The 25156-nt window shown below is 45.3% G+C and overlaps 2 protein-coding genes across 2 annotated transcripts; one reads left to right on the top strand and one right to left on the bottom strand.

Moving 5' to 3' along the window:
* Positions 1-8779: 8779 nt before the first annotated feature.
* Positions 8780-13844, top strand: LOC149443022 (uncharacterized). The gene has a single exon (XM_089655999.1). The coding sequence runs from the start codon at positions 8821-8823 to the stop codon at positions 9547-9549; it is 729 nt and encodes a 242-aa protein (XP_089512125.1). The 5' UTR covers positions 8780-8820; the 3' UTR covers positions 9550-13844.
* A 2659-nt stretch (positions 13845-16503) lies between these two features.
* LOC149443021 (uncharacterized) lies at positions 16504-23086 on the bottom strand. The gene has a single exon (XM_089655997.1). The coding sequence runs from the start codon at positions 23032-23034 to the stop codon at positions 22138-22140; it is 897 nt and encodes a 298-aa protein (XP_089512123.1). The 5' UTR covers positions 23035-23086; the 3' UTR covers positions 16504-22137.
* Positions 23087-25156: the final 2070 nt, after the last annotated feature.

Here is a 25156-nt window from a genome sequence, read left to right as displayed (position 1 = left end):
TGGTGTCCCCATAAATGCAGTGTTAGCAGGATCAGCCCTGATCACTGCCACCACTTTTGTTTAGCCCCCCCAACAAATGCAATGTCAGTATAATTTTTCAGATCACTGCCATCTCTGATACATTGTCTGCAAAACACAGTGTCAGCAACATCTGAGCCTGATCTCTCCTACCACTAGCAGATCATTTTATTTCTAGCACACAAGCAGTCCCTGATTGCTAGCCAGGAGCTCTTTTTCCCAGAGTCACCACTAAGTACCTGTAAATTTAGTGCCCAAAAAAAGGTTCCCTAGGGAGGTGTACAGGATTCCCAGCATGACAGATGAGAGTGAAGGGGAAGCCTCACTATCAGAATCAGGCTCAGATTATGAACCTGTAGAGAGCAGTGACACCCCAGCAGGTAGCTCTGATGATGGTGAAGAGGTCCCTGCTAAGATCAGGCATACCCAACCCCATTCCCAGGTTTCTGAGGTGCTAGAAATGCAGGATTATTCTCATATGCAGCACAGTGACAGTACTAACACTGCACTACCTTTTGGTGGATTGACAAGCCCCAGTGTCCTAGTACTTCCTAGCCTTTTATACATCAGCACTGCAGTATTTCATGGTGAAGTGGTGAGTCCCAAGTGCAGTACAAGCTGGTGAGGTGGCTAGCACTCATAACATTATGCAACTGCATCCACCAAGAATTCAAGCACAGGCCTGTAGAGCCCATGGTGTCCATCCAGAGGTGCCTGCAAACCCTGAATGGCATCCCCCAGATTCAGCAGCATCCATCATCCCCCCATTCACTGCCCAGGGTTCAGGTGGAAACAGCAAACTTAACAACGCCCCTTGATTTTTTTTAGCTGTTTTTCACTGAAGACCTCTACAATTTGATTGTGCACCAAAGCAATCTTTATACCATAATACAATACATCTCTGCCAACACAAATTCAAAGTTTGCCAGCCTATTCGAGTTCAAACCTGTCACGGTTTCTGAATTTAAAGCTTTTTTGGGCCTAACCCTTAACATGGCCCTTACAAAGAATGAATTGTGCTCATATTGGTCCACAGACCCGATTCATCATATGTCCTTGTTCTCTGCTGCAATGGCCCCCGATGTCCAGACTACATGGAGAGCAGTGGTAAGATAGTGTGGGACTTGTCACCCTTGTTGAATATGGGGTACCATTTGTACGTGGACAACCTTTATGCTAGCATGCAACTTTTTAGACATTTGTTCCTTCAAGTAATTGGCTGCTATGGCACCATGCGATCTAATCACAAAGGCTTTCCCCAGTGGCTTGATAACACCCCACTTAGAGAGGGGAAGAATTCTGCTTTTGCATGAAGAACTACTCGAGTAAAATGGAAGGACAAATGTGATGTATTTATCCTGTCTTCCATTCAGACACAACGGTCCAAATTTACATGGCCTCTGGTGTTGTTGAAAGGCCTATCTGTGTCAGCGTCAGAATACACCGATCAATGCTGCAGCTGACTGGTGTTCCTGCAAAGCAAATAACAGTTAACAATAACAAAGTAACAATATAACATTAATTAAAAAAAGATATATATAGATTTTTCCTGACTACCTATGATCTTTAGAGACCCGTCCTGTGCTGAATTGTGTGGCCCCTATACTGTGCCATGCTGTACCCTGGAGTTCCTCCCCTTATTCCATGTTTACCAGACACATCATTTTTGGGGCGACTTTTGTGTTGTGGTAGGTGGGAGGACAACAGGAAAATGCCTCTCATGCAGCCGGCTAACTGCATCTGGATTTGGGCTTTGGGCCACAGCGCCTTCTGGATACTAAAAGGACGTGATGATCTCCTCCTGATATTTTAGGAAGGATCCGGTTCTTCCAGTAGCTTTGTAAATAACAAAAGCATTGTATAGAGCCAATTGACATAAATATATAGACACTTTTTTATACCAATGTCTAGCTCTGCAGGTGGTTAACAATGGCTTCATCATTTGGTAGTTGAAGTCTACACCTCCCAGGCTTTTGGAAAATGAAGAAAAAAAAAAAAATTTTTATTTTCATCTTTCATTCCTCAAAACCTTGTGACAATAAAGTGAGATCTGCAAAATACTCAGCATGCCACTGATCAAATCCCTTGGAGTGTCTACTTTCCAAAAAGGAAAAAAGGGGTCATTTGGGGGTGCTTGTTCTATCGGAGCATTTTAGAGTCTCCAAAACTGTGATAGGTAGTCAGGACACCCAATGCATAATTAACCACTTGCCTACCAGGCACTTCCACCACCTTATTTACCAGACCAATTTTCAGCTTTCAGCGCTGCCGCACTTTGATTGACAATTGCGCGGTCATGCAACATTGTACCCATATGAAATTTTGATCATTTTTTTCTCACAAATAGAGCTTTCTTTTGGTGGTATTTAATCGCCACTGGACGCTTTACTTTTTGCACTATAAATAAAAAATTGCCAAAAATTAGAAAAAAAAAAAAGTTTCTTTGTTTCTATTATAAAATTTTTCAAACAGGTAATTTTTCTCCTTCACTGATGTGCGTTGATGAGGCAGCACTGATGGGCACTGATAGGCGGCACTAATGGGCACTGATAGGCAGCACTAAAGGGCACTGATAGGCAGTACTAATGAGGTAGCACGGATAGGCGGCACTGATAGACAGCACTAATGAGGTGTCACGGATAGGCGGCACTAATATGCAGCACTGATAGGCGGCACTGATAGGTGACACTGATGATGGGTACTGATAGACGGCACTGACTGGCATCACTGCTGGGCACTGACTGGCGGCACTGACTGGCACAACCGCTGGGCACTGACTGGTGGCACTGACTGGCAGCACTGCTGGGCTGCACTGGTGGGTGGGCACAGGTGGGTGGCACTGGTGGGCACAGGTGGGTGGCACTGGTGGGCACAGGTGGGTGGCACTGCTGGGCACAGGTAGGTGGCACTTCTGGGCACAGGTGTGTGACATTGCAGAGTGGCACAGGTGGGTGCACTGCTGGGCACAGGTGGGTGCACTGCTGGGCACAGGTGGGTGATCTGCTGGGCACAGGTGGGCGGAGCTAGTGGGCGCACTGCTGGGCACAGGTGGGCGGAACTTACGGGTGGCACTGCTGGGCACCGATCATCAGGGCACTGATCATCAGTGCCCTGATGATCGGTGCCGATCCCCGCTCTGACAACTGCCGGTTCTCGGCAGTACTTTCCTCACAATCTGACAGCGTGAGGAAAGTGCAGCCGAGAACTGGCACTTGCATTTCCCTGTGATCAGCGTGTCATTGGACACCGCTGATCAGGTGGTAAAAGGCCGCTGTGCTTGGCCTTTTACCACATCACGTGATCAGCTGTGTCCGTAGGACACAGCGATCACGGAGATCACCGGGTGCGCGCCCCCTGGGGCGTGCAGGAGAGCGCGTTCTGGGGGGACGTCATATGACGTCCACTCAGAACTGGCCGGCCGCAGTGCAGCCGTCATTCGGCTATCTGCGGTCGGCAACAAGTTAAGGCCCCTTGAAAGCCTGCAGGTGATGATTGGATTTTAGGCCCCTGTATGTGGATAGGCTGTACCTGTTTTGCGGTGTAAATCCACATATACTAATGGTATATGTGCAAAATATCTCATTAAAGTGACAACTTTTGTAAAGAAAAAAAAATTGTCATATTTCAAAAACTTGTGGCAAAAAATAAAATCTTCCATGGATTCAACATGCCCCCCCGCACATACCTTAGACTGTCTACTTTCCAAAAAAGATGTCATTTGGGAGGTGTTTGTACTGTCCTGGCATTTTAGTGAAATGTAATAGGCAGTAGGAAAGTCAGAGCTGCTTAAAAGCTGCGTAGATTCTAGTATATATCCCGTAGTTTGTAGACTCTATAACTTTCACACACAACAATTAATATACACTTACTGGGGATTGTTTTCCAAAGACAAGTAGTGGAATACATTTTGGCCTAAATTTATGAAAAAATTTGATCAGATATTTTTAATAACAGAAAGTAGAAAATATAGTTTTTTTTTTATTTTGGTCTTTTTCATTTATATGTAGCACTACCCCCTCAAGAGTCGCTGAGTATTTTGGGTTCCCTGTTCACTTCTGAGCCCTGGCTAGAGCACATCCCCTGCTGACACCATTGTAATACCTTGGTCAGGTGTCCCCCCCCTGGCTATAACACACAATAATCACATAGCATTGAATGAATAGTAAATCAGTCTGTATTACAGTCAGATTAGCAGCAATATACACACAAAGAATCAACTGATGTGAGAAGCTATGAACCGTTCAGGAGAAATAAACAACATATTACAGCACAATACCACGTTAAATAGACCAAATTGTCCTCCAGGACTCAGAGTTTTATTGTTTCTCTCCTACCCAGAGAACGTTCCCCAAACAGGCAGAAAAGGGGAGATTAGGAATGTTAGGCTCGCTCCCTTGTGGGCTCCCAGTAAACAGAACCAGTGCTTAACTCTCTGAGGGTTTGGACAAGCAGAAAATCCCATATAAACCCCATCACCCAATGCAGGAAAGACTCTTCTGCTGGCTTTGGTGGAGCTCTTTACATTGGTGTACAGTGGAGGGGTCATCCCTTTTCTTCATGAGAAAATGTCCCTTCCCTGGTGATGAGGACACAGCAAGCAGAGTTCCCCTTCAATAAAGGCAGCAATCTAGGAGTTTACTTGGGTCTGGTGGTTACTCAAACTGAGGAGGGTGAGAGCAGACTTCAGCAGAAGTATGTCCCTTTAGTGTGAGACTTGGCTGGTGGACTTTGTGTAGAACAGGCCGGAGGTAATATGATTTTACTTTTTTCCAGTTCCTGCCAATCAGGCAACAGAATCTATTAGGGCTGATATACTGTGTGTGATACTTCAATGGGCTTCTGGTGTAGATAGGCCGCAGCACTGATTGGGCTACAGAGACTGTGTCTCTATGTGGCAGTCTGCATTGTAAGAATCCTGGACTTAAGTAACCGGCAACAACTATGGAACCTGTATCACATGGTGGTGTGGTGTGGGTTAGGAACTCTCTCACCAGTCCTTTGAGGTAGTGGTGTGAAATGATGTCCTTGTTGCTGGGGGAGCCCCTTTTCTGGCTGTCTTCCCATGGAGATAGTGGTGCCAATGCAGATGACTTGATCCACCTACATGCAGGATTGACTATCCTGCCTCTCAGTACAATCAACAATCTGGAAATTCCCTTCTCCATACTCCGATTCAGTCTGATCCAGCCTGACACCTCCTGGATCGGCACTCTGTTCTCACACGCACCCTGCCTCTCTTCTCCTCTCCTCCTGGGCTTTTCTCCTTTTATACGCTCCAGACCCTTTACTTACTGACTTGGGATCTGTAGTTCTATGTCAGCTGAACTGAATGAAGAAATCCTGCTTGCAGCATACAAGTCCCAGCATTCTCAGTGTTTCTGTACAATTTCTGGTATCAGCTGAACTGCAGAGCACAGCCATCTTGTGGCCATTTAACAACCTGCAATTAGTAACAATGCAGTGTGTTACATACATACAAAACCCCCAGTGGTGATCAAATACCACCAAAAGAAAGCTTCATTTGGGTGAAAAAATTATATGAATTTAATTTCGGTTCAGTGTTGCAAGACCGAGCAATTTGCCGTTAATGTAGTGCAGTGCTGAACAACAAAATATAACCTGGTCATGAAGGGGTAATATCTTCTGGAGGTCAAGTGGTTAAACTGTGTGTCAGGTTCTTTACTGTTGGAGCGGTAAGGATGTGGAACTCCCTTCCACAGTTGGTGTGTCAGCGGGGAGTGTTGATACATTCACAAACCTTTTAGATGTGTTTCTTAGGGAACACAATGTAAAGGGATATGGAAGAGGATGGTGCCATAGACACGCAGATACACGCACTGCGGCTGAACTGGAGGGACGGGTGTCTTTAGTCAACCTTACCGACTATGTAACCATTTATCATTCCTTGTCTGCAGATCTAAAACTCATCAAAACCAGTTCAGAGACAAAACAAACCCAACAGAGAAAAGGGGATTTCTGATCCGGCAGACCAAGAGAGTTCTGGGGTCTAAATACTAAACAGTCTAAAGTAAACGTGTTCCCGTGGGGGGCGGTAGTTCTTAAGGTATAACTAAAGGTAAAATTTTTTTTTTTTAGGTTTGGAGTGGAGAGGAATTAGAGCATCTGTCAGTTTTTATTGTGGTTTGTGCCCCCATTTGTCCCGGTGACCATTATAACCAATGAAAGAGAGTCCCAAATTTTGGGTTGACATCAGAACACTAATAGAGGGTATATCGTCCAATGAGGAAACTAGTTCTGGTGATTCCTCAGAATTCCTTCACTTTGGGGGATTTCCTCTCACTTCTTGTTTTGACTTAGAGACAGGAAGTGAAGGGAAATCTCCCCAATGGGACACAGATGGCAAAAACACCTGACAGTGGTTATAACCCTCCCTTACTCTATCCAAAATGAAACAAGTGGTTTGTCTTTAGTTACACTTTAAATGTCCAGCAACCCTCCTATTCCCCCCTCACATCCACATCCTATTATTGTGTGACCAATACCATCCAAATCATTCTTACTTTCATTTCCCAAAGTTATCCGTCTACAAGGAGACCTGTATAGATCACATGATGGCACCAATGAGGATGGAGGAGGACCGGAGTCACATGACTGAGAAGATACTAAACCTCACCCTGGAGATCATCTACCTGCTGACCGGAGAGGTGAGGAGGATTCTGGGAGGTCACATGACATCACTCTTATCTCTATTATTAAAACACAGACCTGACCGGAGAGGTGAGGAGGATTCTGGGAGGTCACATGACATCACTCTCATCTCTATTAATAAAACACAGACCTGACCGGAGAGGTGAGGAGGATTCTGGGAGGTCTCATGACATTACTCTCATCTCTATTAATAAAACAGACCTGACCGGAGAGGTGAGGAGGATTCTGGGAGGTCACATGACATCACTCTGATCTCTATTAATAAAACAGACCTGACCGGAGAGGTGAGGAGGATTCTGGGAGGTCACATGACATCACTCTTATCTCTATTAATAAAACACAGACCTGACCCGAGAGGTGAGGAGGATTCTGGGAGGTCACATGACATCACTCTTGTCTCTATTAATAAAACACAGACCTGACCGGAGAGGTGAGGAGGATTCTGGGAGTCTAACATGATATTCCTATTGGTTCCTCAATACAGAGATTTCCTCTTCTGAAGTCAGGTGATCATATGACCATCAAACTGCCTCCATGTGACTCCCTAAACCCTGAGAGACACAACATGCAGAAGATTCTAGAAGTCACCAAGAAGATGATGGAGCTGCTGACAGGAGAGGTGAGCGGTGCCGGGAATTCTGGGACATTCTCCAGTAACAGACAAGGGATGTGTCTGGATGGTGACTGTATCATTGTGTGTGTCAGGTTCCTATAAGGTGTCAGGGTGTCACTGTCTATTTCTCCATGGAGGAGTGGGAGTATTTAGAAGGACACAAGGATCTCTACAAGGACGTCATGATGGACAATCAGCCGCCCCTCACATCACCGGGTAAGAGGAGACTTTATTGTAAAGGAGAGAGCAGTACGGAGGATCCACCTAGATCCCCCATCATCTGATAAACACATAGAAACAATGGATTCAGTCAGTGTGTGTGTTTCCTACAGATGGATCCAGTCATGGGAACCCACCAGAGAGATGTCCCCGTCCTCTGTATTCCCGGGATTCCACACAGGAAGGTCACACCATCCCTCACCATCATCAGGTAGATGATGAACAATCACTGATAGTATCATTAGGATCTGTACATTATCTGCATTGTTACCATTGATGGCATTTTATTATATATTCAGAGTGGAAACCTGAGAGATCCTAAAGAGGAGGTGAAATCAGAAGAAGAAGAGGCGTATGTGAGGGATGATCAGCAGTCTATGGAGGAGGATGGAATAACGGGGACATTTATAGAGGAGGACACTCCTACAGAGATCAGCACAGGTGGGTCATGAACACTAAATCCATTCCTCCACCCATACTGCTCACTGATTGGTCCAGAGTAGGGCGGGGACTGGGTGATATCAGCCTGTAATCCCCTGGTCACTTTCCTGAGCTGTGTTCCCCGTCCTGTATTCCTGGATTTCTCTCGGATAATCTTCCTTCTCTGTGCTGCAGACACAGTTTATGTATCTAGACTGGATTTATGGAGGTTCTGGGGTTCAGCTGGAAGCAAAATGTGGATTCATAAGCTCTGCTCAACCTCTTTTTTGTTCCCCCCATTTCCTACCAGCTGGACATTTTATATCGGATGATGTGATTGGAGCACAGACTTTTACATGGTGATAATAATGTGATAACATCCTCCAACTTTGGACCCTTAAACAGAAAGTGATAATGAGGGAGGAGTCAATACCCCAATGATGGTGGTCTTCAGGATCAGTCCAGTCTTCATCTTGGTTGTTCTCCCCCCATCCTCACTCTCTGACCTCTGGTGGGGCTCAGCCCCGCTGTTCTTCATGACTAAATCATGGACTAAATAAGGAAGTGCAGTACTTCTTGTGTTGGGAAGATGGCGATGAGTGATAGAGGGGGTGGGGACCCTCGTCCTATAATCCCCTCATCACTGTCCCTCCTATAAAAGACAGTTCTGGTTGTTTCCTCACTCTCTGACTAAGGTCCATGAATAAAGAAATGACCTGGTAGGAGGTCAGAGGAGCCATTTCCTAGTTCCCTTGAGGGTGGAATTGTAAGCTCCTCAGAGACCAAGCTGCCTGATGTGGGCAGAGTCCTGGTTTGGGGGAACCAATCAGCTCCTGTGTAGTAATCCTCTTTGTCTTTGTATTTTAGTCCATGGCCGGGAGATGAGGAAAACCTCCGAGGATTGTCTCACTTTGTCTCCAGACTGGAAAGTAGAAGATGAGGACATCACACAGTATAGTCCAGGAGAAAACCCGGCTCCCTCCAATGTCCATCCGGCACCACCCAGTGTAGATGGACCATCGGATTCCTCCTATCCTGAGGAACCTCAGACTGTGCGGGACCGGGCCGGCCTTCCAACAGGGAAGAGCTTCTCCTGTATTGAGTGCGGGAAGAGGTTCCATTCTAAATCCAAACTTAATGTGCATAAAAGATCTCACACAGGGGAGAAGCCGTATTCCTGCCCTGAGTGCGGGAAATGTTTTTCAGTGAAGTCCAATCTTTACAGACATCAGGGATCCCACACAGGTGGGAAAATATATTCCTGTCTTGAGTGTGAGAAATGTTTTCTACAGAAGTCTGATCTTTACAGACATCAGAGATCTCATACGGGGGAGAAGCCATATTCCTGTCCTGAGTGTGGGAAATGTTTTTCACAGAAGTCCAGTCTTTACACACATCAGAGAGCTCACACGGGAGAGAAGCCGTTTTCCTGCCCTGAGTGTGGGAAATGTTTTCCACACAAGTCCCATCTTTACACTCATCACAGATCCCACACAGGAGAGAAGCCATATTCCTGTCTTGAGTGTGGGAAATGTTTTTCACGAAGGTCCAGTCTTTACAACCATCAAAGATGTCACATGGGGGAGAAGCCACTTTCCTGTCCTGAGTGAGGGAAATGTTCCTCACTGAAGTCCTATCTTCCTGTACATCAGGGGTCCCACACAACCATGGAGGTGTATTAGTGCCTTGAGTGCGGGAAATGTCTTCTAGATGAATGTTTCTGGACATCCCAGCTCTCATGTGGGGAAGAAGCACACCCTGATATACACCTCAGATATACTCCATGGCTGATCTTCATCATGGAAGAAACAGTTCATAAGGAGATCAGAGGACCCCAAAGACATGGATGAAGTGTGGGACCGGGTTGGCCATTGATAGCAGGAGAAGAATAAAAATTGAGTCCTGCCCTGTCATTGGCTGAGTACATTTTGTGGTGGAAGATTTCACAAACACTTGGAGGTCGGTTTAAAAAAAGAATGAGTTGAACGAATGTGACCGGCGTTCGCCCAGCTGTGATGAACATTGGCTGTATTTTATTTCATACTCTGATATTCTTGGCTCCATCTAGTGGCCATAATGCAGTATTGAGATACTTTTACTGACTGAGGTATTTCATGAATAATACCTCAGTATGGTCACTAGATGGAGCTGACAGTCATAGGAAATCAATGTGTTAAATTACGGCCAGAATCTGTAAGGGCTCGATGAATTTGTGTCACATTCGTCCAATTGATTTCTATCAGCTGACCCCTTACTCTCCTTCTTCAGGCATGGACTCATACTAATACACTTCTGACTACAGTAGACATGGAAGGATAGAAGGTGATCTGTATGTAAGTCTTCACCTTGTAATACAACCAGATCTGGTAAACATAAAAATGAAAGAAAAGCGTTTGTGTATAGATAGAAAAAGATTAGAAATACATTGTTCCCCTTTTTATAAGTGATCACATTCCCTCTGATCTCAGTTGCATATGGGAAGGAGAAACAACAGCACAATTGACTTCTGTTTACTGGTCTTCCCAGTGCATGGCTGAGCAGGGGGGGGTCAGGACAAGTCTTATCATTGAAGGAGAGCAGGCTTTGTTTTCAGCATGGATGGAGAACTGACCATGAAAGTGACAGGGAAGCAGAGGGACTGGCAGGATCTCCAGGGATCTCACACAAAGGAAGCAATACAGAGAGAATAGGAGATGTCTTCATACCAGGACATGGGACAGCCGGCACAGATCAGGAATAGGACATTGACCCCCCCAAGCCATTTCTGACACTTTGTTTCCATGTAACATCCAGTATTTTTGCTAGAAATTGTCTTTGAACCCGCAGTGCGCATGCGCTGGGCAGGGACCGGTTATGTGCTGACCACGTTCTGCACGTCCTCCACCATCCGAGATAAATGAAGCAAGTGGGGCAGAGGAGGGGTCCTGGAAACAGCAGCACTAGCTGGGGGAACACAAGATGTACAGTCGGTGATAATGGTGAAAAAGAAGCCCACACAGCAGCCTCGGTCAGACCGCCAGTCCCCTCTTCTGCAGTGAACTCCTCCAGCCAAGATGGCACCGCTGCACAAAGTCACAACACACAGCAGCCCACCACTGCAGCAGCCCTCACCTCCACCACAGACATCTTCTCAGGAGGACACACTCAGAGACCCATTTTCTTTAGTCCCAGGATGAGCCCCAGCAGACGTCACCAGGTGAACAATGACAATTCTCTCCATATCCTGGATCACCCGGGGGGTATTGGTAGTGCAGCCTCCCCAGGGTCCTCCATGGACAGATACATGGCTGAATGAACTGAACTAGCCTTGAGGCAGAATAGATCCATATAACCACCCACCCCCAGCACAACCTGCTCCATATTCAGGACATGAAGTGCTTAGAGCCAGATTCTCCACCATACTGCAGCAGGAACTCTAAAACTTGTGCCATGATAACCACAGACATCAAAAGTGATATCCAAACTATAGGAGAAGGATTGGACTCTATAGAATCCAAAATGGATGGGGCTGTGAAACGCGTGAACCAGAACTCTAACCTGATTTCCACGCTACAAGACCAATTAGTAGTGAAGAACAAAAACCAAAGCGCACCAACCTTGTGCATTCCCTCAGTAAGCAAATGGTAAATGTATTGAATGAAATCTACTCACAAAAGTGTCCATATTTATTGTATTATTAATATCGTTTGTCATTTTATAATGATCATTGTAAGAAGGAATGTATATTTGTAAGTAATTGAGGGTATTTGTACTCTGCTTTCCTTCTCTTTTCATAATATATGGTGTTTTTGGAATGTAGAGTTCCGTTTTAAGGTTATTGGCCCTTTAAAATATTATTAGATGAAATATTGCCCATATCGAGTTTTTATGTTATTTTATAATTGCATCAGATTAGTATGGAATTGAGGCTGCTTGTCTTAATATTGTAATTGTATATGAATTGTTCCCTTAATTTGTCCTCGGATGAGCAGGGTATAAATTTCTGGCTTGTGTATGTAGTGACGTTCATCCTTCCGCTCCATAAAGATGTCAAGTGACGAAACACGTAGGGTAGAGCTTCAGACTGATGTCCCTACGTTCTGTAAGCAGCTCCAGCTTTTTAGAGGGTTTAATGTTTATGCAGTTCATGCTGATGTTGGCTATGACACCTTACCATGTGAGTGGTTCAGATATGTTTTAATAGAAATAAACCAGATATACAGTATTACACTATCGCCTGCCTGGTTTCTCTTCCCTTTGAGCCTATGTAGGAGGAGCTGGATATATTGGAGAGTCTTGTTGCCGTGGTTTCCTGTCTGCAGATCATTGCTCCCAAAGCAAAGAGGGGTTGGATATATTGGAGAGTCTTGTTGCCGTGGTTTTCTGTCTGCAGATCATTGCTCCCAAAGCAAAGAGGGGTTAGATATATTGGAGTCTTGTTGCCGTGGTTTCCTGTCTGCAGATCATTGCTCCCAAAGCAAAGAGGGGTTGGCTATATTGGAGAGTCTTGTTGCCGTGGTTTCCCGTCTGCAGATCATTGCACCCAAAGCAAAGAGGGATTGGTTATATTGGAGAGTCTTGTTGCCGTGGTTTCCCGTCTGCAGATCATTGCTCCCAAAGCAAAGAGGAGTTGGATATGATGGGAGTCTTGTTGCCGTGGTTACCTGTCTGCAGATCATTGCTCCCAAAGCAAAGAGGGGTTGGATATATTGGAGAGTCTTGTTGCTCCCAGAGCAAACATGCAATTTGCTAGTTAAGTGTTCCTGCATGGCGACCACTTCCTGTCATCTCACATATATATTCTTATTATAGCCACATTTACCCCCCTAACTCCTCCCACAGTTCTTACACTACATAGACAGTAATATACAGAAACGTGCGGATTGTTCCCGATTGGTGGACTATTACTTTGTGGAACGTTTCCCCGAATGGTTCATGAAATATCGCCATTTTTGTGGTGAAATTTTCCCATAGGAATGAATGGCGGAATGTTCAAAACTAGAGTGTGAGCTGAAAAATCAGGACATGATTTGTAAACTGCCATCACTCCCTCATTTTAAAGCCCACCTACACAAATCTTAAATCAAAACATTCAGCTATCCCTGCTGCCACTACAAATGTCCACAGCTAAGCCATAGCCCTGATAGTTTTCACAATATGACCATTTGTTTGCAACTCACCCCTCCCATTGACTTTCATTGAAACTCCACTCTAGCCACCTCAAATTTGAAGGGCAATTTCTAAACTGCGACTGTGCCTTCATTTTTAATATTTCAGAGACATACTATGCATCAAAATGTAGGTCTGGGTCTTGTGATTCTCACAATATAAAGCTCTTTGGTGCAGAATTTAAACTTTTAAAACTACAACCATTTGAAGATGGCAAACGCCAGTGAAGTGAGCAAGTTGGAGCAGTTTGTTTATAAAAGTTCCTCTGAGCTTGCACTAGAGTGAGTTGCCATTGAAGGGGAAAATGGAGCAGCCATTTCTAGATATAAATATGAAACACATTGCTGTTGAATTAGATGGCCTAATAACCTATTTATTTTATTTCCTTGTTTCTGTATGAGAAATAACAGTTTCACACCTCATGTTCTCTCCTCCTGGCTCAACATTTTCTACTTCCAGTTCACACCAACTATTGTCTACAAGACTATTGTCACAGCCTTTGAAGATCTGTTAAACACCAAAGGACACTGGAAGTAACAATAACATATGGATAACTATTCGCATCTCAATGAGTTACACCAAAGACACAGATGACTCTTCAAAGAAAGATCAGATAGCTAGGTACCACCCACTGTAGAGCATATAAATTGTATTAGAAAGCCCTAGGTAGACAGAGCAGATTTTTTTTAAACAATACTCTGTATTGCTTGCTGCTCTCCCTGCATGCTTGTACAATAAACATCTTCATTTTTGAAAATTCGGCTTCAGCAGTCAAAGTTACTGAAACCCCTTATGTTTTGGAGTTTCCCCAACACCATAGCAGCCCAGGTGTGTCAGCAGAGTGACCAAAGCTAGAGTGTGAGCTGCAAAATAAAAGTTGAAATGCATTTCTCACTCCATCAAGCTTGCCATCTGCACTTTTTACATTTCATCAATCACTTGGTTAGTGTTGGAGGCCAGAACACTTCACACAATTTCCCCAGAAATTGTAGCTTTTCTAGGTGGTCTTGCCATGCAAGAACACTTAATAAGGGAACATGTAGGATGACAGGAAAGGCTCCTGACTGGTGAGATCCTCCAAACATAATGATGACATCCATGAACTGGAGCGAGCTCGTTGGGGTGATAAAGCCAATCTGGAAACACTGTGTAGACGTTCTCCAAGAACTCAGCACACTCCAGGTGTGGAGAAAGTCTCCAGGTGGGTTTAGCCTGTCATTTATCATAGATACAAACACACTGTAACCGGGATGGATCACTCTGCCATTTGCTCTCTTTTTTAGTCTGCTGGCATAGCTGTGTCCAAATTCGATAGATCTGTACCTATGATCCGCTGTGCTTTATTTCTCCTCCCGAGACCGACACTTCCTATCCTCCATCCTACAGCCATCATACTACACTGCAGTGTGGATGGGAAGAATACTCTCCATGGTGCAATGATAGAAACTGACCAGAATTCCTGGACACCAAAACACCAATCATATGAATGTGGAACTCTTTGGAGTAATCCTCTTTGGTGCAATGCCTTTTTTTACACAAGTTTTTTTTTTTTACACAAAATTGTCACTTAAATGATATATTGCTCACACAAGCCATGGGTATATGTGGAATTACACCCCAAAATGCATTCCGCTACTTCTACTGAGTATGGGGATACCACATGTGAGACTTTTTGGGAGCCTAGCCACATACAGGAGCCTGAAATCCAATGACCACTTTGAAAGCCTGAATGTGCGTAACTTCCTCATTACACTTCAATACCTATCACAGTTTTGGAGGCCCAGAAATACCAGGATATCGGCAAACCCCCCAAATCACAGGTCTGATATACAGGTCTGACCCCATATCTGGAACGCTTGCTGGTGAGAAATAGTTTTAATGCAAGGTGGCCAGAAAAATGAATGAGGGACTCAGCAAAGCAGATTTTTGCTGGGGAGTGTAGACATCTGCACATTTGTGGTTAAGGTGATTTATGAGGGGCCAAATTTTGTGGAGCCGGTCAAATTCAGGGTCACCCCGAGGATGACAGAGTGTATTGTCATTGAAATGTATAAATCGCTTTCTATACTAATATCTATGCCTGGCCATGGCAGCAGAGAACACGGCATATGATGAATTCAGTCTGTGGACCAATACAACCGCAATTCATTTTTTTCTGACAACCCAATGTTTCCTTCGGGAATGCAACATGCAGCCTTCTCTGTATGGAAGGCCAAAGGGCTGATATCACTCTCTCAACTGTTTGATCTTTAGTCTGGTAACCCTCAGACCTTTAATGATATCATGGCAGGTTTATCCTCCCACCACAGTAGACAATGTGGTAGTGTGACAAGAGCAGCACCGCCTAGAGAAAAGAGGTTACTTAAAGATCCACGCGGAGTAATGTAGGTTCAATAGTTACAAAGAGTACTTTATTTGATCACATAGATCATGGGGAGGTTAAACATAAGCACGGTGAACATATCAGACAAAATAAAATCATTTAAAAGCACTTGGCGTCCCCATTTCTGGGTGATTTAGGCACATAGGGAACCATGTGAGGCAATGGAGTATTATCTAGCTATATGATCCTAGGTTTCCATATAATTCAAACTTGTATTTAGATTTAGCCATAAATTCTTCAGACGTATTCTTAGTATAGGCCAGGATATGTAGGATAGCTTCCTGGTAAGTGGAAACTGGAACAAAAAAGATATGATCTTAAATAGCACATAGATCACACCATAGCTGCCCCATCCAGAGATAAATTAGTACTTTCATTACCTTCTCAGTAACTTGGCTGTCATACCAGTATGATGAATGTAGAGACTTCCTGGGTAACCACCCCAAGTGAAACAAAGTCCACAGTAACAAGTGATTCTAGAGATATATATAAAAAAATTATATAGATCATACACATCAAGCAGAATCCCTGAATAATAAAAAACGACAAAATAAAAATATGTATTACCATCAGTGAAGATCAAGAGGACTCACGTCAACTTGAAATAAGATCAGGTCCTTAATGCTTGTTCAGTAGTGCATATATAGGTGGGAAGCCAGGTAGTCTCAATACATAAATTTCAAAAAGAGTATTGTATATATAGCAGGCACTATATACCTGAATCTATATACCCAATTATCCTCCCACCACACCATCTCTTCCAGCTTCGGCAATGCACCAGCTATGCCAACACCTGCTGCTACGATAAAGTACAGAGATTCCAGCTTTTCTTGACCAGCCGCCTCATCGCCCCCAAACAATATTCTGTCTTGGATATGTACAAACCTCTTAATTTACAATGGATGAAACCATTCAGCTCGTCCTCAGCAATTAATGGGGACAAGGACTTTCCATGTGAATCTCTCATGGATAAACTGCTAAATGGGTAGAACAGAATCACTCATCTGATCACCAATGAAACATGGCACAGATCTCAGTTCAATTAGCATAGACCATTTATTTATGTATCAGAGGTACTGCCAATTTACACAGCACTTTACAAATATATTGTACATTCATGTCAGTCCCTAACCCTCATGGGGTGTACAATCTAAGGTCTCAGCTCACATTCATGCATTTCTAGGGCCAATTATAGACAGGATTCAATTAACCTACCAGCATGTCTTTGGAATGTGGGAGAAAGCTGAAGTACCCGGAGGAAACCCACGCAGGCACAGGGAGAACATGCAAGCTCCAGGGAGGTGGTGCCATGGCTGGGATTTGAACCAATGACCCTAGTGCTGCCAGGCAGAAATGCTAACCATTTGGCCACTGTGCTGACCCATATATTCCTTTTCTGACCTTCAAATCCAGTCCACAAGCTGCTCTATGCCCTCTTTGTGGCACGCCTAGACCAACGCTAGCCCATTGCCTGTGGCTGTCACCCAAAAGCAGCTTTCTGGGATTCAGGTGGTCAATTTAATTGTAAGAACACAGCACCTCTTCCCTAAGGACCCCCTCCTGCTCCCTTTGGGTATGAAAGTCTCATGCTCCAAGCATCAAGGTTTAGGACTGCCACACGTCCTGGCTCATGCTGGATTTTAATCTGTCTGCTAGTGGCATGTGGAGCAATCCTGAAGAAATGGACAACTCCTTTTGCTCCGACCATAACAGATGTCAAAAGAAAACTAAGAACCCTACTTTACAGGGAGAAGTTGGACTCTCAACTCTTCCACCATATCTCAGAACCACGCTTCACCTCCAGGTGGAACGCTTTCATTGACTCCGCCCTCTCCACATCAGAAGCTATACATCTCTCAATGTCTTTCTGCTACAATAAGCAACTTCCATATTTCCATAAACATCTCACCAGCGACTGAATTAGGAAAGTAACCACCTGCAGTCCCACAACTGTTATAGTCATGTTCCATTAACCTGCAAAAAGCTCTGCATCCTGTGCTGGTCTGGCCTTATACTTGTATCTTCTAGATCTCTATGCCGTCTCGGAGGGATCACCATTGTATGTCTGTACTAGGACATGATAAAGGTCAGCTGCATAACTACCTCCTGTATAGATGGTGACCACCCTATGATGCTCCATCCAGGTCTCCATCCTCCCTCGCCAGGTTACATTTCCTTCTGTATTTGGATGGGTTGTATTGTGCCTGTCTGCGTGTCTTTCCCTGGTTGTTTTCCCTGGATCTGTTGTTTTTCACATGGTTCTGTTTTGGGTCCACATTTCTTTCCCTGGTTGTTTTCCCTGGATCTGTTGTTTTTCACATGGTTCTGTTTTGGGGCCACATTTCTTTCCCTGGCTGTTTTCCCTGGATCTGTTGTTTTTCACATGGTTCTGTTTTGGGGCCACATTTCTTTCACTGATTGTTTTCCCTGGATCTGTTGTTTCTCACATGGTTCTGTTTTGGGGCCACATTTCTTTCCTGGTTGCTTTCCCTGGATCTGTTGTTTCTCACATGGTTCTGTTTTGGGGCCACATTTCTTTCCCTGGTTGCTTTCCCTGGATCTGTTGTTTCTCACATGGTTCTGTTTTGGGGCCACATTTCTTTCCCTGGTTGCTTTCCCTGGATCTGTTGTTTCTCACATGGTTCTGTTTTGGGGCCACATTTCTTTCCCTGGTTGCTTTCCCTGGATCTTTTGTTTGTCACATGGTTCTGTTTTGGGGCCACATTTCTTTCCTGGTTGCTTTCCCTGGATCTGTTGTTTCTCACATGGTTCTGTTTTGGGGCCACATTTCTTTCCTGGTTGCTTTCCCTGGATCTGTTGTTTCTCACATGGTTCTGTTTTGGGGCCACATTTCTTTCCCTGGTTGCTTTCCCTGGATCTGTTGTTTCTCACATGGTTCTGTTTTGGGGCCACATTTCTTTCCCTGGTTGCTTTCCCTGGATCTGTTGTTTCTCACATGGTTCTGTTTTGGGGCCACATTTCTTTCCCTGGTTGCTTTCCCTGGATATGTTGTTTCTCACATGGTTCTGTTTTGGGGCCACATTTCTTTCCCTGGTTGCTTTCCCTGGATCTGTTGTTTCTCACATGGTTCTGTTTTGGGGCCACATTTCTTTCCTGGTTGCTTTCCCTGGATCTGTTGTTTCTCACATGGTTCTGTTTTGGGGCCACATTTCTTTCCCTGGTTGCTTTCCCTGGATCTGTTGTTTCTCACATGGTTCTGTTTTGGGGCCACATTTCTTTCCCTGGTTGCTTTCCCTGGATCTGTTGTTTCTCACATGGTTCTGTTTTGGGGCCACATTTCTTTCCCTGGTCGCTTTCCCTGGATCTTTTGTTTGTCACATGGTTCTGTTTTGGGGCCACATTTCTTTTCCTGGTCGCTTTCCCTGGATCTGTTTCTCACATGGTTCTGTTTTGGGGCCGCATTTCTTTCCCTGGATCTGTTGTTTCTCACATGGTTCTGTTTTGGGGCCGCATTTCTTTCCCTGGTCGCTTTCCCTGGATCTGTTGTTTCTCACATGGTTCTGTTTTGGGGAGGTGACCCAATCTTCCAGGACCAGGTAATTTGTTATATTTGCTGTGCTGGCTGAATATTTTTCCAATTATTTAAAATGTAAAATGTAGACTTTAGACCAGAGGTCTCCAAAGTTTCAAACAAAGGGCCAGTTTATTGCCCTTCAATCTTTAGGGGGGCCAGATTGTGGCCAGTGGAAAATGTCCTGAGTGGGAGTAAACAATACCCTCAACTTGGTGGTCAGTGGGAAGAACAGTGCCCCATCATTGGTGTCAGTGGGATAATTAGCTCCCCATTTCTGGTATCAGTGGGAGGAACAGTGCCCCATCTCTGGTGTCAGTGGGATAATAAGTTACCCATTTCTGGTATTAGTTGCAGGAACAGTGCCCCATCACAGGTGTCAGTGGAACAGTGCTGCATCGCTGGTGTCAGTGACCCATCACTTGTGTCAATGGTAGCAACAGTGCTCCGTTGCTGTTCTCAGTGGGAGGAACAGGGCCCCATCGTAGGTGTCAGTGGGAGGAACAGGACCCCATCATTGGTGTCAATGGGATAATTAGTATCCCCATTTCTGGTATCAGTGAGGGAACAGTGCCCCATCACTGGTGTCAGTGGAAGGAACAGTGCCGTAATGCTGGTGTCAGTAGGAGGAACAGTGGCCCATCACTGGTGTCAATGGGAGGAACAGTGCCCTGTCGCTGGTGTCAGTGGGAGGAACAAGGCCCCATCGCAGGTTTCAGTGGGAGGAACAAGGCCCCATCGCAGGTTTCAGTGGGAGGAACACGACCCCATCATTGGTGTCAGTGGGATAAAAAGTTCCCCATTTCTGGTATCAGTGGGAGGAACAGTGCCCCATCACTGGTGTCAGTGGAAGGAACAGTAACCTATTGCTGGTGTCATTGGGAGGAAGAGTGCCCTGATGTTGGTGTCAGTGGGAGAAGCAGTGCCCCATCACAGGTATCAGTGGGAGAACAGTGCCCCGTTGCTGGTGTCAATGGGAGTAACAGTGCCCCATTGCAGGTGTCAGAGGAAGGAACAGTGCCCCGTCACTGGTGTCAGTGGAAGGAGCAGTGCCCCATTGCAGGTGTCATTGGGAGGATCAGTGCCCCATTGCAGATGTCAGTGGGAGGAACAGTGCCCTATCGCAGGTGTCAGTGGGAGGAATAGTGCCCCATTGCAGGTGTCAGTGGGAGGAACAGTGCCCCGTTGTTGGAATCAGTGGGAGGAATAGTACCCAATCATTGATGTCAGTGGGAGGAACAGTGCCCCATCATTGTTGTCAGTGGGATAATTAGTTCCTCATTTCTGGTATCAGTGGGAGGAACAGTGCCCCATCACTGGTGTCAGTGGAAGGAACAGTGATCCATCACTGGTGTCAATGGGAGGAACAGTGCCCTGTTGCTGGTGTCAGTGGGAGGAACAGTGCCCTGTTGCTGGTGTCAGTGGGAGGAACAGTGCCCTATCACAGGTATCAGTGGAAGGAACAGTGACCCATCGCTGGTTTCAATGGGAAGAACAGTGCCCCATCATTGGTGTCAGTGGGATAATTAGTTCCCCATTTCTGGTATCAGTGGGAGGAACAGTGCCCTGTCGCTGGTGTCATTGGGATGAATAGTGCCCCATCACAGGTATCAGTGGGAGGAATAGTGACCCATCATTGGTGTCAGTGGGAGGAATAGTGATACATCATTGGTGTCAGTGGGAGGAATAGTGCCCCATCATTGGTGTCAGTTGGAGGAATAGTGCCCCATCATTGGTGTCAGTGAGAGGAATAGTGCCACATCATTGGTGTCAGTGGGAGGAATAGTGCCTCATCACTGGTATCAGTGAGAGGAATAGTGCCCCATCATTGGTGTCAGTGGAGGAATAGTGCCCCATCATTGGTGTCAGTGGGAGGAATAGTGCCCCATCATTGGTGTCAGTGGGAGGAATAGTGCCCCATCATTGGTGTCAGTGAGAGGAATAGTGCCCCATCATTGGTATCAGTGGGAGGAATAGTGTCCCATCATTGGTGTCAGTGGGAGGAATAGTGCCCCATCATTGGTATTAGTGGGAGGAATAGTGCCCCATCATTGGTATCAGTGGGAGGAATAGTGCCCCATCATTGGTGTCAGTGGGAGGAATATTGCCCCGTCATTGGAATCAGCGGGAGGAATAGTGCCCCATCATTGGTGTCAGTGAAAGAAATAGCGTCCCATCATTGGTGTCAGTGAAAGAAACAGCATCCCAATCGTTGGTATCAGTGGAAAGAAAAGCGTCCAATCATTGGTGTCAAGGGAAGGAATAGTGTTTCATATCAATGGAAGGAAAAGAGCCCCAATGGCCAGATAAAAGCAAAGCAAAGGGCCACATCCGGCCCACGGGCCGCATTTTGGAGACCCCTGCTTTAGGAACAAGTGGCGCAAATTGCTATTAAATTATCGCCATCTAAAGGTCGTTTGCTATATTTTGGGTTTTAAATCATTGGTTGGTTTAAGCCTGTTATTTATTTTATGTCCTTCAATGTCTGCTGTGCTCATACATGCATGAGTGTGATCTCAGGGATTTCTATAAAACCACGCCTGACATAGTAAACTAAGGGGTCAAAAACAAGGATGGGTGAGAGTGACAAGCATGTGTCCAGCCCTGACAGATCCTAAACACAGTACTTCCTATAATCATCAGCTCCCTCTAGTGGCCATAATGATGTATTACTTCCAAAATACCTCAATCAGGAAAAATAGTTCAATACCACATTATGGCCACTAGATGGAGCCAATGATCATAGGAAATCCCTGTATGAACTAAAATAATCACAATATTGGTCATGGCTGTGTGAGTGCTGGTCATATTCATTGATTTATTTTTCAAAAAATAAACCTCTAAGTCTCTACACCACAAACTTTATTCAACGAAAAGCCAACCCAGTCCCACACTTCATCCATGTCTATGGGGACCTCTGATCTCCTTATCAACTGTTTCTTCCATGATGAAGATCAGCCATGGAGTATATCTGAGGTGTATATCAGGGTGTGCTTCTTCCCCACATGAGAGCTGGGATGTCCAGCAACATTCATCTAAAAGACATTTCCCGCACTCAAGGCACTAATACACCTCCAGGGTTGTGTGGGGCCCCTGATGTACAGGAAGACAGGAAATCAGTGAGGAACATTTCCCTCACTCAGGACAGGAAAGTGGCTTCTCCACCATGTGAGATCTCTGATGTCTGGCAAGATTGGATGTGTCTGAAAAACATTTCCCGCACTCAGGACAGGAATGTGGCTTCTCCCCTGTGTGAGATCTCTGATGTCTGTAAAAATTGGACTTTTGTGAAAAACATTTCCCGCACTCAGAACAAAAAACTGGCTTTTCCCCCGTGTGAGAGCTCTGATGTCTGTAAAGATTGGATGTGTCTGAAAAACATTTCCCACACTCAGAACAGGAATATGGCTTCTCACCCGTATGAGATCTCTGATGTTTGTAAAGACTGGACATGTCTGAAAAACATTTCCTACACTCAGGACAGGAATATGGCTTCTCCCCCGTGTGAGATCTCTGATGTGTGTAAAGATGTGACTTCCTTGGAAAACATTTCCCGCACTCAAGACAGGAATATGGTTTTTCCCCTGTGTGAGATCTCTGATGTCTATTAAGATGGGACTTCATTGAAAAACATTTCCCGCACTCAGGACAGGAATATGGCTTCTCGCCTGTGTGAAGCCTCTGATGTATTTCAAGATTGGAATTATTTGAAAAGCATTTCTCACACTTAGGACAGGAATACGGCTTCTCTCCTGTGTGAGATCTTTTATGCTCATTAAGGCGGGATTTATGATGGAAACATTTTCCGCACTCAGTACAGGAGAAGCTCTTCCCTGTTGGAAGGCCGGAACAGTCCCGCACAGTCTGAGGTTCCTCAGGATACAAGGAATCCAATGGTCCATCTACACTGGGTGGTGCCGGATGGACATTGGAGGGAGCCGGGTTTTCTCCTGGACTATACTGTGTGATGTCCTCATCTTCTACTTTCCAGTCTGGAGACAAAGTGAGACAATCCTCGGAGGTTTTCCTCATCTCCCGGCCATGGACTAAAATACAAAGAGGATTACTAGACAGGAGCTGATTGGTTCCCCCCAAACCAGCTCAGGAAAGTGACCAGGGAATTACAGGCTGATATCACCCAGTCCCCGCCCTACTCTGGACCAATCAGTGAGCAGTATGGGTGGAGGAATGGATTTAGTGTTCATGACCCACCTGTGCTGATCTCTGTAGGAGTGTCCTCCTCTATAAATGTCCCCGTTATTCCATCCTCCTCCATAGACTGCTGATCATCCCTCACATACGCCTCTTCTTCTTCTGCTTTCACCTCAAATTCTATATCGATTGGATCTCCACTCTAAATCAAGGAAATGAGAGAAAATATCATCTGTAAAATATAAACTCACATAAAATATCCACACATTGTCTCTATGAGTCCATGTTCTAGATTCTCCATCCCACCAACCTTGTAACAATGACGGATGGTGTGACCTTCCTGTGTGGAATCCCGGGAATACAGAGGACGGGGACATCTCTCTGGTGGGTTTCTGTAGCTGGATGACTTCACCATGGTGTCCTGGTACAGATCTTTGTGTTCTCTTAGAAGCTCTGACTCCTCCATCCCCCCATCCTCATCCTCCTCCTCTTTTATCTCTTCTTTAACCTCAACTTTAGGATCTCTCAGGTTTCCACTCTGAATATAGAATAAAAATGACATCAATGGTAACAATGCAGATAATGTACAGATCCTAATGATACTATCAGTGATTGTTCCTCATCTACCTGATGATGGTGAGGGATGGTGTGACCTTCCTGTGTGGAATCCCGGGAATACAGAGGACGGGGACATCTCTCTGGTGGGTTCCCATGACTGGATCCATCTGTAGGAAACACACACACTGACTGAATCCATTGTTTCTATGTGTTTATCAGATGATGGGGGATCTAGGTGGATCCTCCGTACTGCTCTCTCCTTTACAATAAAGTCTCCTCTTACCCGGTGATGTGAGGGGCGGCTGATTGTCCATCATGACGTCCTTGTAGAGATCCTTGTGTCCTTCTAAATACTCCCACTCCTCCATGGAGAAATAGACAGTGACACCCTGACACCTTATAGGAACCTGACACACACAATGATACAGTCACCATCCAGACACATCCCTTGTCTGTTACTGGAGAATGTCCCAGAATTCCCGGCACCGCTCACCTCTCCTGTCAGCAGCTCCATCATCTTCTTGGTGACTTCTAGAATCTTTTGCATGTTGTGTCTCTCAGGGTTTAGGGAGTCACATGGAGGCACTGTGATGGTCATATGATCACCTGACTTCAGAAGAGGAAATCTCTGTATTGAGGAACCAATAGGAATATCATGTTAGAATCCCAGAATCCTCCTCACCTCTCCGGTCAGGTCTGTGTTTTATTAATAGAGATGAGAGTGATGTCATGTGACCTCCCAGAATCCTCCTCACCTCTCCAGTCAGGTCTGTGTTTTATTAATAGAGATGAGTGATGTCATGTGACCTCCCAGAATCCTCCTCACCTCTCCGGTCAGGTCTGTGTGTTATTAATAGAGATGAGAGTGACGTCATGTGACCTCCCAGAATCCTCCTCATCTCTCCGGTCAGGTCTGTGTTTTATTAATAGAGATAAGAGTGACGTCATGTGACCTCCCAGAATCCTCTTCACCTCTCCGGTCAGGTCTGTGTTTTATTAATAGAGATAAGAGTGATGTCATGTGACCTCCCAGAATCCTCCTCACCTCTCCGGTCAGGTCTGTGTTTTATTAACAGAGATAAGAGTGATGTCATGTGACCTCCCAGAATCCTCTTCACCTCTCCAGTCAGGTCTTGCTACTACTGAAGAGGTCACTAAGGTTTTCTCAGAAGCCCGTCTCACCACCTGCCCCCTGGATCCTGTCCCCTCACAACTACTACGGTCACCCTCTTCTTCCATCCTATGCTCCCTCACTCACATCTTCAATCTTTCCCTCTCTACTGGTGCCTTCCCCTCCCCTATAAAGCATGTGCACATCACTTCCATACTTAAAAAGCCCTCCCTGGACCCCTTCAACCTGAACTACTTAAGACCCATCTCCCTGCTGCCATTTACCTCTAAACTCCTAGAACGCTTAGTCTACAATCGCCTGAGCTCCCACCTC

Source organism: Staurois parvus, unplaced genomic scaffold (assembly GCF_062004578.1).
Source record: "Staurois parvus isolate SC_StPar_1 unplaced genomic scaffold, SC_StPar_1.0 ptg000879l, whole genome shotgun sequence".
NCBI lineage: Eukaryota > Metazoa > Chordata > Amphibia > Anura > Ranidae > Staurois > Staurois parvus.
The sequence above is the reverse complement of the archived record's forward strand: the minus strand, read 5'-3'. Positions and strand labels throughout refer to the sequence as shown.